The sequence below is a fragment of the Phodopus roborovskii genome, unplaced genomic scaffold, assembly GCF_943737965.1.
Source record: "Phodopus roborovskii unplaced genomic scaffold, PHOROB, whole genome shotgun sequence".
Taxonomy (NCBI): domain Eukaryota; kingdom Metazoa; phylum Chordata; class Mammalia; order Rodentia; family Cricetidae; genus Phodopus; species Phodopus roborovskii.
In genome coordinates, this window is record NW_026126611.1 from 2959321 (window position 1) to 2974732 (window position 15412).

Consider the following 15412-nt stretch of genomic DNA (forward strand, 5'->3'; position numbering starts at 1 on the left):
AGTTTCCTTTCGCCTCGCACTTTTCTGAGTGGAATTAACGCAGCCCCTCCTCCCCCCACATGAGTAAGTGGTGTCACACCTTGCCCGGTCACTCCTCAGGCAAAAGCCCTCTAGTGCCTGGCAGTGGGACTCAGCTGCTCTGGTGCCTAGCTTTGGCTCAGGTCCCCACAGGTGCGCAGGCATGCACACACCTTCCTACCCCCAGGGCTCTGGCAGCAGTCTTTGAAGGGCCAGGCATCATCAGCCGATAAGATTAGAACATTAGGAGCACGTGGTCCCTTGCCATCAGCAGGGTCCCTCCTGGCCTGCTGACGCACACAGTCCTGCCCTGATGTCAGAGGCCTGATAAAGTAGAAGGAGCTGCCTGCCTCCAATCCTGAGTGCTGTAAAAGGGAAGAGGAGAAGAGGCTTTGTCTCAAAGGCAGCTCAGCTTCTGGGGCTCATTATTATTATTATTATTATTATTATTATTATTATTATTATTATTATTATTTTGTATTGCTCTTGACTAGGGCCAGAGTCCTATCTGTTTAAAAATTCTCCAGTATTTTGTGAATGACCTGGCAGATGCAGTGTTAGCAAAGATTATGTCTAATTCAGTACACACCCTGTGGATTTCCTCCCAACACGTGCAAGGCACACGTTGTGTGTGTGTGTGTGTGTGTGTGTGTGTGTGTGTGGGTGTGGGTGAGTAATCCCACGGATGACAAAGGCGGTCTGTAAGTTCTCGTGAGAAAAAAAAAAGGTTAAACCCTGGCGTTTTCTGAAACAGCCATGGGGAGGCATGAGCTGGTCTAGAGCAGCTATGCTTGACCCCGGACAGTCTGCTCACCTCGGCGGGCGTTCACACCGAAAGACCCCCCCCCAACGGTGGCAACCTGCTGGGTCTTACCCTGAATTGACTCTATTTTTCTTTAAAAAAAAAAAAAAAAAAAAGCCTCCATGTGAAAATATGATCTTCAGCCACACTGTCATAATAATAGTAACATCGGAGCAGGATGCTTCATGTAATTGCCCGTTTGGCCACCTGAAGGCCTTATTTTGACAGCCATGCACCTGCCACTTTTCAATTACCGTGTCAGGAACTGGCGTGCGTGGTGCTCGCTTACTTAGGATGGAAAGAAATACCTGGAAACCACTTAACACATTAGGTTCTGACGTTATCAGCTGCTCATTACCTCAGCTCAGTTGAGTGACATTTGCCAAGCTCTTCATTATCCTCCTAACGTTCAGTTGGGAACGCCGGCTACTTGCATGCAGCTGTCAACCAAGAATTGTGGGCTACAATATAAAGCGCACAAGCCCACATACGCGTTCAGGACCATGGAGGCCAGGGGAATGTGTATTTTCAGGACAAGGTGACAGTGTTAAATGTTCTCTCTTTTTTTTTTTAAGGAACACCCAGAAATTTGTTCTGGGAATGTAGAAAATGTCACCGACTTGGCAAGAGTTACTTTTAAGTTTTTTTTTTTCTTTTATCAAGGCCACTATCATAAGCAATGTAGCGGCGTGTTCTTATTAACTAGATACAGATTAGTTTTTATACCTGCTGAGGTTGACAGTTATGCTAGTCAGTTTCCATTTATGACGCTTAATCCTTAAAAGCAGTCACACGAGAGCTGGAGAGATGGCTCGGTGCTTAGGAGCGCTGGCTTGCTTTTCCAGAGGACCCAGATTTGGCTCCCAGTAGCTACTTGTTGGCTCGCAGCCATCTGTACCTCCAGTGCCAAGGGATCCAGAGCCTTGCTCTGGCCTCAGTGGTCAGCAGGCATAAGATATACCTGCGAGGTGAAAATAACTTTTAAAAGCTCGCATGGTGTGTAGTTGCCACTGTTCATATTTCCCAGGTGAGGAATGCGGGATGTAGGAATGGTGGGTGGACCCCATCCATCCGCACACTTAGAATCTCACGCCGGGTGCTAAAGTCCGGAGGATTCACTTTGCCGTCCTTTACTGGTTGTTCAGGCGGAACCAGAGTTTCAGAGTTGGACGGGTGACAGAAGGAAACTCAGGGAAGTGCCCTGTTGTGTTTCTGCTTAGATCTCTCTCTCTCTCGACACACAGAGGTGAGCGGCAATTCACGCAACTCGCAACACACGTGGGTGTCCCTGCTGTTGTGGCCCACTCCCCAGGGGAGTTTGGCTGGCTCACTCACTCACTCACTCACTCACTCACTCACTCACTCACTCACTCACGGTTGAACGACAAGGCACATCTGTTTACAGCAGAGGGCCGAGTGTTTGACTGCAGCAGCAGCAGCAGGCCACAGAAGGAATGGTCTGCAGTGGCTCAGCTCTCACGGGAGAAGGAGGATGGAAACTACAAGCGGCCCTGGCATGACTGTGTGTTGTGTGAACAGTCACAGAGTACAGCCCGGTCTTCCCAAAAAAAAAACAACAAAAAAAAAAAAAAAAAAAACTGGCAGCGAGAGCTCGCGTTCCGTGTTGTAAATTCCGGGTCCTCCTTCAGTGCCTGGGACAGACGTTGCGACTCTTAGGCACAGGAAGACTTCTCATGCGGGTTCCTGAGTGGGTGGTCCCTGATGGGCCTCCAGTTCCATGGCATTTACTCTCTCCCGGTGTTTTTCATACGCGCTGGTGAAGACCTGCTTTAGAAAGTAACTGTCTGTGTGTGTTGGGCTGGGTGAGCCGAGAGGAAGATGGCAGGGTTAAGAGACGTACCTCCATTCCCGGTGCAGGCAGCCTTGCCTCGGTGGACCCACCGTCACCGGTGTGCCTCGGCAGAGATCTACCGAATGAGACTCCTGTAAGTAATGAGGGAGGTGCTTGGTCATGTTTTCATGAATGGTGGCCGAGGCAGTGTAGGAGTCCCTGGTTACTAACGTTGCATTCTGTGTCTGCAGACTTGCTTAGTCACTTGAATACTCTTGCAACCCGAGAACATATCCACGCCGCCATTCCGTGGTCATTTACAGATATGTCCGTGTGGCGTGTGTGCACACGCTTGTGTTCTGCACACACTTGCACACACATGTGCACACTCGCACACCACAGACCTAGTTTCTTTCTTTTTTTTTTTTTGAAGTCCATATTGTCTTTTTAAAAAATGTTTTAGAAATTAGCCTGATTTTCAGAAAGAGGCAGATTAGCTAAATTGTATTTCTTGTAGATTCAGCCACGGAAGTCCTGACACCCAGTTACCTTAGCATGGAACTCTCTGCGGACAAGGCCTCTAAGAGATAGATGATGAGGTGAACATATGGTCTCTGGGGAGGGGCAGTCTTCTGTCTAGTCTGAGAGTATTCTAAAGGTGGCCTTTGAAAGCTCATGGCACTTTTTGAGCTAGATCTCACCATGGACCCCCCGCTGCCCTGGAACTGACTATGCAGGCCAGGCTGGCCTTGAACTCACAGAGCCCTATCTGCCCCTGCCTCCTGAGTGCCAGCCAGGATCAGAGGCGTGCGCCGCCACCACCACACCTAGCTCCTCCATCCTTAGAGTCGGTCTGAGCTCTGCCATCTCCCAGCTTCTCTCTGTTTGAAGCAAGCCATTTATAGCTGAAATTTCCAGTCACCCTGGAAAGATACTCCTGCTTTACAATTGTATCCTCACCCCGCCCACCCAGAAAACAAAACTTCCAGCCTCTGCTTATTGTTTCCCTTTTACTCAAACAGCAGACAGTGAGCGTGCTTTTACACAGCTCTTTGCAGGCTGTGTCTCCTGGTCATAGTGTCCCCTGCCCCGACCTCAGCATCCACAGAGAAGAGAAACCAGCAGGACAGCATGCTTGCCTGTTTGAAACCTTTGTGTGTGTGTGCGCGCGCGCGAGTGCGAGAGCATGTGTGTCTTTGTTATCTCGCAGCCTCGTCGCTTGAGGAAATTATACCCACTAGCACATAATCCGTGGAGAAAGCCCTGCAGACAGACGGACACTCTGCTCCGGCGGATGTTAGAAAGGTAGCCTTGACTTTGGAAGAATCAGGCTGAGGTCAAAGCGGAGATACAGCTCATCAATACTAGGATCGAATGGGGGGGGGGGGGATAGACGGGATTTGGGATCTGGCTTTGAATCTGGAGCCACGAGAGTCTGGGTTATTTTCCTCAGGGCTCGTGTCTAACCGAGGAAAAGCTACCGAACAGCAGCTCACAAACACACAGTACGCCTCCCTAAAAGCCTCCTTATGGGTTATGGTTGCTGGTGTGCCCAGGAGGCAGGGGGGTTGACGTGGCCAGATGCCTGTGGAGAGGTGAGCGGGTACAGAGGCGCAGTTAAAACCAGTTAAACCTAGTTATGGAAGCCGCCTGGATTCCCCCCCCCCCCCACACACTTTACTGCTGGGCCTTGGCTTCTCAGGTTGGAAAAATGAGACTGATGATGGTGTGTCGGAAAGCCCCCTCCCCGCCCCCTCCCCCCCATGCCACGTTTTCCTCGTCACCCCACCCGGCGCGTCACAAGTGGAGTTGCACAGTGTTTACTTTTTGCCTCAGTACCTGCCTTGGGCACAGGTGTGTGTGTGTCCCTCCCCAGTATTGCCCTGTGCAGTGAGTGTGCAGTTGTGTAAATACTCTAACGACTCCTTCGATTCAATCATTGATGAGTGTTTGGAGATTTTTTTCCTCGTGTGCCATCTGCCCCTCCCTACACGCTGGCCTTTCACACTGATCTCCTTGGTCAGGTTCTGGACTCTTCTGTGAAGACTGCAAGAGCTGTTTGCCACTTTATTTCTAGTGCAGCTTAGCACCCACTTCACTGTGCTTGTAAGTTTCCTGGCTTCTAATAGTCTCTTACCCCGTCAGCCGCCGCTCCCTTATCTCAGAGCCAGTGAAAGTAATGAGCGAACGGTCAGCCAGCACTTGATTGGGGGGGGGGCTCTCTCTGCGTGCCCACTGTGCGCTTTTGATAAATGGACTTGCATTGTTTGGAGGGAAAGGTCTACACCTCCTGTAAATTTTAGCCCTATAGCTTTCGTCATTGTAAAGCTACCAGGCCAGGCCAGGCCAGGCAAGCCTGCTGGGTCTTAAGCTCTTGGGCACGTACTAATCATTTGACCTTGGAGGACATTTTTATTCTGTGTTTAGTCATCTGACCCATAGAATTAAGAAACAGGAGTCACCAAGAGAGAGAGAGGACAGAGAGGAATGGAGATGGGGGGGGGAGGAAGGGGAGAGGGAAGGAGACTGGTAGGGAGGAAGAAGGGGATTGACTAATGAAGAGTTCGTCCTGCCCAGCTGGAGCTGGGTACTTTGAAAGTGCTCTCTGCCCGTGAGCACTGAATGGATGACTGCACCTTCCTGGCTAACACAGAGCGAAGCATCCAGTGCTTTCTGTCCATCCAAAGGGCAGGTTGCCTCTCCTATGAGGTAGTTTAACCTCAGAGTCTTCACTGTCTTGACTAAAAAGCAAGGATAATTGTAACAAAGCCCCCTCTCCCCTCTGTGGCCGCCAAGTGCTGCCTTGTACCAGTTACCTAAGAGGAGAGGTGATGTGTTAAGAACAGAGGCCGGACCGCAACTGCCTTAGAATGCCGGAGATGCTGGGTACACAAAAGGAAGCACCCAGGCGCCTCATGGCTCGTGGGTTACACAGCCAATGCGCCAACACACAGCTGTACCCTGAGCCGATGCTGCTGTTACCTTTCTTCTTCTTACTGTTGAGCTCGCCCACACCAATGCCTGTAGAAGGTCAGTGACATACCAAGCTCCGTAACATACCAAGATGCAAGGAAGGGTCAGTGAGTGTATGAAGCCACTGCTCTCCGTTCCTGACGAATCAAAAGCCGTGGCACCACGGCTCTAAGCATCCTCTGCAGTCCATCACCTCATGCTGTTGATTTCACTCACCCATTTTTCTGGTGACCAGCAGCCACCGGACCTCTGGCTCCCCGCTAACTTTGCTTCTTGTTATTGTGGATGAACTCTTACAGTAGCGCAAGGTCTGATGTAAAGCCACATAAATCACCCCCGGTTGCATCCAGAGGGCACTTCTAACCGTTTGGATGTGTGCAAGGGTGCGGGCATTGTGCTGTACCCGGGGAGGAGCGCCTCCCGAGTCGTTTCTCAGGGGAAGAAACCCTTAGCGAGCAAAGTTACCGTGACTTCATTATGCCTCTTCTTCTATGACAGATGTCAAGCTATTTAAATATTTAGCTTTAGAGTTTTCATTTCAGAATACTGATGGGAAAACATGAACTTATTTCTGTGATGAAAATGGCTAGGAAGATACATTTGATTTGTACTTAGTCCCTGTACAGGTAACTTTTCTGGAACCTTCTATCTATGAAGCCAGAGGCATTCCCTTAAGGCATAAACCTGGTTTGTTGGACTCTACATTTACTTGTGCTTTGATTAGGCGAAGGTTTTGGAACAGGTGCAGTCAGATGGTGGCATAGGGTGGTGGTGCCCTGTGGTCACTGGGTTCCTCATTCATCCTGGTCTTGCCCAGTTACGAGCTGCCCGTTCATTGGTTAAAGCTGACTTGCATCGGAAGAGGAAGCTCTCCGCTTACTCGGATGAGTGCAAATGTTCAGCAGATTGACCCCACCTGTTGCTAATCGCAACGGCGTTGGGTAAGTTAAGCAGAGAAATGTGAAAAGCTGGGGTTATTCCCGTGGCCCTGAAGAGCTCTAATGAACAGTTCAGGCAGGGCCTCAGAAGAGTACCCAGGGCATGGCGTGGCATGGCATGGCGCTGTGTCTCCATGCCCTACCCGCACAGTGTTGAATGTGGGCGAATGTGTATGTGAGTGTGTGTGTGTGTGTGTGTGTGTGTGTGTGTGTGCTTTAACATGTTAGATTTCACGTAGCTACTGGAAGCACAAACCGTAGTAATCCTAACATCCCAAGGAGATGTCTCTTGTAGTGATGCCTGTTCTTCTCCAGTCCAAGGCCCCCTGACTCCTCTCAGTTGTTACAGTTCTGTCTTCTCCATGGAGCCTGTAAGTGGAAGCAAGGTCATGCGTTCCCAGCCTGGCCGCTTGCACTTGTTGTGATGCCGCGGAGCACCACCCGCGGAGCTGCACACGCCGCCGTCAGCGTTTGTCGGGGACTGTTCGTGCTCGGTAGCATCTGCTGTGCTCTGCCCATTGCTGGAGGACCCCAGGTCGTTTGCACCAGGGGATGGTTCCGAGTAGAGCAGTGTTAAACAGTCACCTCCTCACTCTTAACGGTCATCCGTTCCCACCCCCCTAGGAGTGGCGTTGCTAGCTAGCTAGGATGTAGGTAATTGCTTGGGATTTTTCGGAGTGGCCACATCATTATCGCTTTGCATTTCCACTAATGAGGTCTGAGAGGTCCGGGAGCTCTGAGTGCTTGTTGGATGTTCACCTGGGAAATCAGTTCTGATAGGTGGAGTGGCATTTCGAAGCGGCTCCGATTTTCCGGTTTCCTGTGGGTTAATGACTTTTGTGGTTCTTGTATGTCATTTTTTTGGGGAAGTGTCTCCAAGTCTTGATCACATATTGATTGTCGAGTCTGTCTCCTGTGAAGTTTTCCCCCCAAGTTCACTGTGCACTCTGGGTTCAGATTCTTTGCTATTATGCGTGTGGTTCGCAGGTAAGTTCACTGAATCTGTAGCTTGTTACTTCATCCATACCCAGTTTCTTCCGCCTCTGGGTGCTGCCTGCCCTTCAACCTCTTTTATTTGCCCCAGGCGCCTCCTGCTTCCCGCCAAGCCCATTGTGAGGTACCTGCTCTGCTCTGCTGCAGACTCAGCCTTGATGACAGACATTCCTGAATGACACCACTCCCTCAGCTCATCCTCCCTAGGAATGGCCTAGAGATGCAGTCAGGTGTTTTTATCTCCTAGGTGACTCTCATACAGTGAAGATGGGGTGGTCCCAGCCGTCCATCTGACTTCTGGTCCCCAGCACAGTGATGAGAGCTCCTCACCAGCAGCTGCCTTCAGAAGTCTGATTTTTTCTTTGTTGTTCAACAATCTTAAGCTTTTTTTTTTTTTTTTTTTTTTTTTTTCTCAAGATCCTTGGATGCTCTGGTGAGTCAGAGCTGTGATGGTGGATACATTGTGTCTCGCCAGTCAGAGCTGTGAAGGTGGATACATTGTGTCTCGCCAGTCAGAGCTGTGATGGTGGATACATTGTGTCTCGCCAGTCAGAGCTGTGATGGTGGATACATTGTGTCTCGCCAGTCAGAGCTGTGATGGTGGATACATTGTGTCTCGCCAGTCAGAGCTGTGATGGTGGATACATTGTGTCTCGCCAGTCAGAGCTGTGATGGTGGATACATTGTGTCTAGCCCATCCACTCTGCCTCTGGTGAGGGTGTGGGAATTCCCATCTTGTCTGATGCTGAGGAGCCATTTGAGAATAGGCAGGTCCCATTCCTTCTGGGAGTCCTGCCTGTGCAGTAGCTGCCGTTTGCCACCCAGTGAGGTGGACGGTGGGAGCCTTGAGTTCCTTCACGAGGCGGCTGCTGTTTTCCATCGTGATGTTGGGGTGTGGCACCTCCTCGTGTTCCTGCTTTCCGTGTAATTGGAAGTTACATCGCTGCCCATACCTCTCTGCAATCTCATATGAAACTAGTATCTGCATTTCATGACTACACGCACATATACATGTATATCTTATGAACTAAGTATTCCATAAATTTAAGTTTGGGTATATTTAACTTTACATAGTATGTTTTTATGATATGTTATTGCGGTTGCCATATTACGTACAGTTGTCTTCATACTGTCTGTGGAGAAACAACATTTTAAGGTATCTTGTGTGTATAGGTGCTTTGCCCGAATGTATGCCATATGTCCATGTAACACATGTGTACCTGGTGCACAAGAAGATAAAAGAGAGGCATCAGGTCCCCTGGAGCTGGAGTTACAGATGCTTGTGAGCCACCATGTGACTGGCTGGGAATTGAACCAGGGTCCTCTGGAAGCAACCCATGTTGTAAGCATAGAATGTTGTAAAGACTTACAGAGAACAGACACATTAAAGAGACTATATACAATTCAATTAAAGAAATATACTTTCTTTGAATTCTCCTAGAGAGGCTTAAACTTTTTCAGATGGGATCTATGCAATGTAATTTTCTTTTATGATATCTGAAGGAAAAAAAAAACAGTATCGGGCAAAAGTGGGACTCTACATTCTCTTTGCTGGATTGATTGGAATGAAGTATCTTTAGGAAATCCCCGTCATTTTAGTGTGTGCACGTGCACACACCCACCACATCTGCTGGCATCATGCTGGCATGCTTGCCTATGCAAGTATGTGTGGAGGGCAGAGGCTGGTGTGTTTGTCAATAGCTTCTCCACCTTTCTCTCTCTCTCTCCTCTCTCTCTCTCTCTCTCCCCCTCTCTTTTCTTTTTCTTTTCTTTCTTTTTTTTTTTTTTTTTTTTTTTTTTTTTTTTTTTGACCCACAATCTGCCGTTGAACCCAGAGCTTACTGGGGAGCTAGCTCATCAGGCTGGCTGACTTTTGAGGCTCTAGTACTCACATACAGATGCCAGCTTCCATATCCAGGTTCCCTATGGGTGCCGGGGTCCCCCTGCTCCAGCCCCATTTAACTATCTCAGTGTGGATGGTTCCTGTGCATCCCTTCTAACCATGCTTCCTTCTGAGCTGCACATGTATGTTCCCTATACTGTAGACACTTCCACATAGACAACCGAGGTTCAGCATATCAAAACCCAGACTGCTCCCCCCCCCTCCAGTATTTGCTGTCCTGTTTGGCACTACTGGTCACTATCCCAGCTCGACTCACCTCCTGCCTCGAAGTCTGTGGCTGTGGCTTGCCAGGCCACCCTCATGTGAGGCTCAGACTGCCTTAAAGAGAGTTCTAATAAAGAAAGCCAGGGGGTGTGTTGCCATGTGCTGAGCTCACCAAGTAAACATTTACTGAGCCAATAGAATACAGGGGGGGGGGGCGCGGCTTAGCCTGGAGAATGGTTTGCATGGAGGAGAGAAAGGCCGATCAAGGCTGAGGCGGCAGTAATGGGGATGATTGAGATAGGAGTAGTGGGCGCCGAGGAGACTCTCTGGCCCAGCACTTGCTGAGGGTGTAGATTCCAGGCCCCCTCCAGGGCTCCTGTGGAGCTGGGCAGTTTCCAGGCCACCGCCTTCCCCGTCCTCTGCTTGCTCACTCGTGGGTTCCTTCGCTCAGGATGACGATCTGAGCGCCATGGCCTCTAGAACGACCCCTGAACTTGGAGTTCAGCCTGCGGCTGGCTGCGCTCAAGAGAAGTTGACTCCTGCGTGCGTGTGAGTTTTTCCTCGCAGCTGCCCTTGTAATCACCGAGAGTTTACTGAGGCCAGAGGGCAGAGGAGTGATGTGTGTCTCCAAGGTCCAGGGGACAGCTGGCTCACGCTGCCAGGAGCCTTTCCTCTTGCAGTCACCTGGGGTAATTCTCAGTATTCCCTCCCCCGCTTCCATCACTAACTTGGGATGTGTGTTGTGGACTGCCAGCCACGGGGGCATTGGCTGTAATATACCATGTAGATATCCTCTGCCTACACACTCCCAAATTTCAGACTTTTGGAAGGAAGGCTGGTGACACAGGCCGTGCTATCCCCCAGTGACCTGGCCTTTATTTATCTGGACTGTACATACCTTTGGAGCCTCTTCCACATGTGCCAGCCAAGGTCTACCTTATGAGCATCTGTTCCGAGAGGGGGTGTGCACGGCTCTTCAAGACACCTGCTTCCTGGAGACTGAGACGGAATACCTGTTGCCACACCCACCCGATTCTTAGCCTCATTGAAAAGCTGATGTTTAGGAAGTGATCACTCAACACGAAGGCACCTTCATTTGATAGCAGGAGAGCAGGGTGCACTGTAAGCCTGATGCTCAGGGCAGTCAGCGCTGAGGGTGTGGTCAGGGTGGGGCCTCTGGACTGAATGACTCCCTCAGGCAGATGAAGGGTGAGGAGGGGTCAGGCAGATAGCAGCATGACCACGAGTGTGGTGAAGGCTCAGTGTACGGGAGCAGAAGGGAACCACAGGGAAATGGGGCTGCCTTACTGACTGCTCCTTCTCATCCACCCCCAGATCAGACCAGCGTGGGTCTTGTGAGGTAGAGCCCCCGCCTCCCACTCCCCCGCCGCAGGTTTTTCGGTTTGTAATCTGGGTCAAGTGTGACTCTAAATCACAGCTAGCAGTGGCCAGGAGCAATCTTGAGAACTCATGGTCTCTCAGGGAAGAAAGCCCAAAGAAAGAGGACGCAGTTGGGCTCCGCGAGTTGGGGCTGTCGGGCTGTGTCTTTGTTCTGACCCCGGCCATCGTCCCTTGGCCAAGCGAACATCCATCTAAGAACTCCAACCTCTGCGCTTCCCTCTTTTACACTCGGGACCCTGACTTGCATGGAGTGCTTGCTGGGTACCAGACATGGAAGTCTCAGAGGCCTAACAGAGCCAGCGCTTGGACGTATCCCGGTGTCTGTGCATGGAACATATTCCTGCATGCCCACTGCACCAGAAGCGACGGCAAACGCCGCTTAGCTGTTTTATCGTTGATGCGGGGAAATCCTTCAAGTAGGAGGAGTGTGCCCGCCAGGAGGGGAAAGGTGGATGAGATTGGGTTTTGGAATTCTCAGAGCAGACGTAACTGGCTTTTATGTTTGACAAAGTTTGTGTTAAGGTGCTAGAGTTACTCATTTATCTTTCAATCTTTGTTAAGAAAAAAAAATTTTATTTCTGGCGTGTACTTTGGAGCTCCTTCTGACACTAATTAGGATTTTTAACATAGATCTGTGCATGCACTCAGCTGTTGTGTGCTTACACAGCAGGGGTTCTCAGGCTGTGAGAAGTCCCCCAACAGCGAACCAGTCCTGGAAGAAAGAGCTTGCCTGCCCTAGCAGCGAGGGTGCTGCAGCTTTGGATCGCATCTATCTGAGGATTCTTCTCTTAATCATTGGACTTAAACATGGAGAAACCCAAAACAAATCTGAACCCCCCCTCCCAGCCACACAGCCTGGACACTAGGCAGGGTGATGACCAAGGGCCACATGTCCCACTTCATGCCATCCGTCACAGCGCGTGCCATCTCACATCTCAACCTCCAGGGACTGAGCCTTCGTGCTACAGTGCCTAAGAGTGGGAAGCAGCGTTGTTAAGCTTGCCTCACGTGTGGGCAATGCTTTAGGAAGGGCAGGGAGATTCATGTCACACTCTGTTCACAGCTGGGCTGAACACAGAGGGAGTTGCAACCCCAGGACGGTTACGGCATTTCAGAGACAGGGCTGAACGCTAGGGTCGGGACCTATATTGCCCGCGGGCCTAACTCCCCGTGGAAGAGTCTTGGTTGTGGGGAAAGGGCTGAGGGACGGCAGACTGGACATCAACCATGCGTGCCTGTCCCTGAGCTCTTCGTACGGGCACAGAGTGCAGTAAGGACTGGGAAGGCACCACTTTCCCTAGACAGTAACGGCTTTGGCTCCAAAGTCACATGAACACAGTTGTAAAGAATCTTCGGCCAGTCACCTCACCCCTAGCGCGTGCAGATCCCGTTATCCGACAGACGAGTTGTTGGGAAGAAACACAGCCGTGTCTCACTTGAATGTGAATGCCCATCTTGTTGACGTCTACGCTGAGAGGTAGCTAGCTATTCCAGTGGGCACGTTTGTAACCTAAGTGGATGCGTAAAGGACAAGCCTCCTGTCCCTCGGGCCCACAGTGGGCTGTACGTGGCATGAGACTGGCCACAGGGACTAACGTCCTCCTTATTATTTTTACTTTTTATTTAGTTATTTATTTGTTTTTCTCGTCATAGTTCACTCTCCACTCCCAGCCTTCTGATCTGTAAACCCTGGCACGTGCCCCCATTTTATTCATTGCGCCGCAAGGCTCTCTGGGTTTGACGGTTTTGAAGTGTTACATGTTCACTGCCATAATATCACAGAATAATTTCTTTGACCCCACGAGATCTACTATGTTTCATCCAGGCAGCTGTCCCTCCTTTATTCTTGGACTCAGACAATTACCAGTCTTTTCCCTATTTGCCCTAGCTGACGACGACTTCCTCCTCTTCCTTCTCCTCTTCTCCTTCTCCTTCTCCTCCTCTTCTCCTCCTCTTCTCCTTCTCCTAACTCCTCCTCCCTTCTTTATTCCTCCTTCTTCAGTGTTGTATATCTGCAATTATTTAATGTATGGTCCCTGTCAAGACTCGCCTGTCTAACATTTAGTTATGTCTAATGTTGAGTGTAGTGAGGGATGATATTATTGTGTCATACAAAAAAAAATGTGACAATAGACTAACAACCTGTCTTCCAACACAGCGCACTGCTTGGATCCTGACCAGTGGAGAGCAAGGTGTGATGCTCTGCCTCCACACCAACAGTTAATGCTCTGAGGGCTCTGGACTGTAGCCATGGCAGTAACTATGTGGTTGAATCTTGTATTAGTACCTTTTCTGTGTTTATCCGTAATATTCACACCTTATTTGTTAGGGTGTCTGTGTGTTCGGCATTGGGTCTATTTTTAAAGGCTGGCTATCTGTTTGCTTATGGCTGACTTGTAAGAGTGTATTCTGGATGCAGGTCCCTTACGTAATATACAATCTGCAAACAGGACACAGCTATAGTATGATGAAGTAACAAGGAGCCCAAGTTACAGCTGTCTATGCAGCCCGGCTTTCTGGGGCACAGGGAAGGGGAACCTGAGAGGTAGAATCTCTTCAGGAAGAGAAAGAAGTGGAAGGATGAGCCTTTAGTCTCCCAGGATGCTCCTTCTCGAGGACATAGAGGAATATCCAAAGACCAGAGCCTGAAAACACGTGGAGGTTCCTGGTTCACAGTGGGCAGGAGTCCTGGTGGGTGGGTGACAGGAACACAGCCGTCCCTGGCATCTGGAAAGTAAGCGTGAAGACCACGAATCGTAAGAAGGAGTGTTGTCTTTACGTCAGCTCTCTCCCATAACGTCCCCATGCAGCCACCTTCATCCCAGTGCCCGACTCTCTCTGTCCAGGGATGTGCCCTGTTGTGCCAGTGAGCACTCTGCTCCAAACTGTCTTTCATCTTTAGCGTCTTACAGGAACTTTCAAATCAGATTGTGTTCCAAAGGTGCCCTTTTGCCCTGTGCGGTTAAGATGGGCCTCCTTCCCTTCTCTCCTGCGCTCTGTGTGTGTGTGTCCTGCGCTGTGTGTGTGAGTGTGTGTGTGTGTGTGTTGTGTGTGTTGCAGTCGACTGTTTAGTAACTGATTTTTATTGAAAGATGCCATCGGCCTGCTCAGCTACCCTGTTCCGCTGTAAGATCCTCACAGCTGTGACTGGAGTGCTCCGCAGACTTAATTAACACACGTGGGTTCTCTGCTCTGTGGAAATGTGTGGCCTACTCTCTGCAGGGGCAAAGTTAGGCTTACTTTCCTTCATTTTTTATGTCAAAGCCAATTCTCTACTGGTGCTGTCATCCAAACATCCCTGCAGATGACCATTCGCAGCGAAATCTCAGTGATGTGAAAATGCGTCAGCATATACCAGACGACTTTGTCTCGTCTGTAGCCAACAGTTTTTACTGTGCATAAACCTCATTGACTAGTGTTGGAGAAATGACAATGGCATTCTGAACCCACATCGGTTTGAACACTGGCTGCAGTGCCTGTGGAAAGGGAGGAATTTGAGTTGAGAGCAATAACAATGAACAGCAAGCAGCAAACACATTCAACAGTCACTCTGGCACCCATCCATGGCACATTGCTAGGTTTAATTGATGATAGCTGTTTACCCCAGCACAAGGGCTTTCTACAACCTAACGTGTGATAGCAAGGCACAGGCTGGTTCAAGGGCCGCACCTGAACAAAACAGCTACTTGGTGTGACTTACCATCTACCACCTAAAACTGCAGAGTTCTGACTTTATGTTCCTTAGTTTTACTTCTTTAGGGTGCTCATGACATTAAATGCTCTGTTAGCATTTGAACATAGGCGGTTAAGATTCAGCGACATCTCTTGGAGTCGCCGCGGCCTCTTACCCGTGAGCTTCCAAAGCTGTTGCCCTTCTGCCAAGCCACGGCCAGCTTCCCGTTTACCCCCACTGCCTGTCCCAGCTCTCTGCAGCAGAGGGAGGTTACCAACCCCTAGCACAATGCGTCTGTGCACTATGCACCTCCTGTTTGAGGGTGCCGCATGGGTGAATTCTGTTCTCCGCTTTCCCTTTGCAGATTTGACGGATGAGAAGGTGAAGGCCTACCTCTCTCTCCACCCCCAGGTCCTAGATGAGTTTGTTTCCGAAAGCGTTAGCGCAGAGACCGTAGAGAAGTGGCTGAAGAGGAAGAACAACAAAGTGGAAGGTAAGAAGCCACCACGCTCGTTCACCGGGGGGTGTGCCTGTGCATGCGTGTGCGTGTGCGTGCGTGTGCAGATTTCAGACCAAACTTTCCTAGCTCATAATGGAACAACACGTTTAAGAAAACAAAATGTGTTCAATCCCAGCACTCAGGAGGCAGAGGCAGGTGGGTCTCTGTAAGTACAAGGCCAGCCTGGTCTACAGAGCGAGTTCCAGGACAGCCAGG

General features: G+C 50.0%; 1 protein-coding gene across 1 annotated transcript in view; it reads left to right on the forward strand.

Annotated features, from left to right (window-relative positions):
* Positions 1–15412, forward strand: part of LOC127237678 (cAMP and cAMP-inhibited cGMP 3',5'-cyclic phosphodiesterase 10A) — a 147779-nt gene that overhangs the window by 67633 nt on the left and 64734 nt on the right. Inside the window, exon 2 of the mRNA XM_051206048.1 lies at positions 15062–15190. Within this exon, the coding sequence (XP_051062005.1) occupies positions 15062–15190 (129 nt within the window). The remainder of the gene's footprint in view (positions 1–15061; positions 15191–15412) is intronic.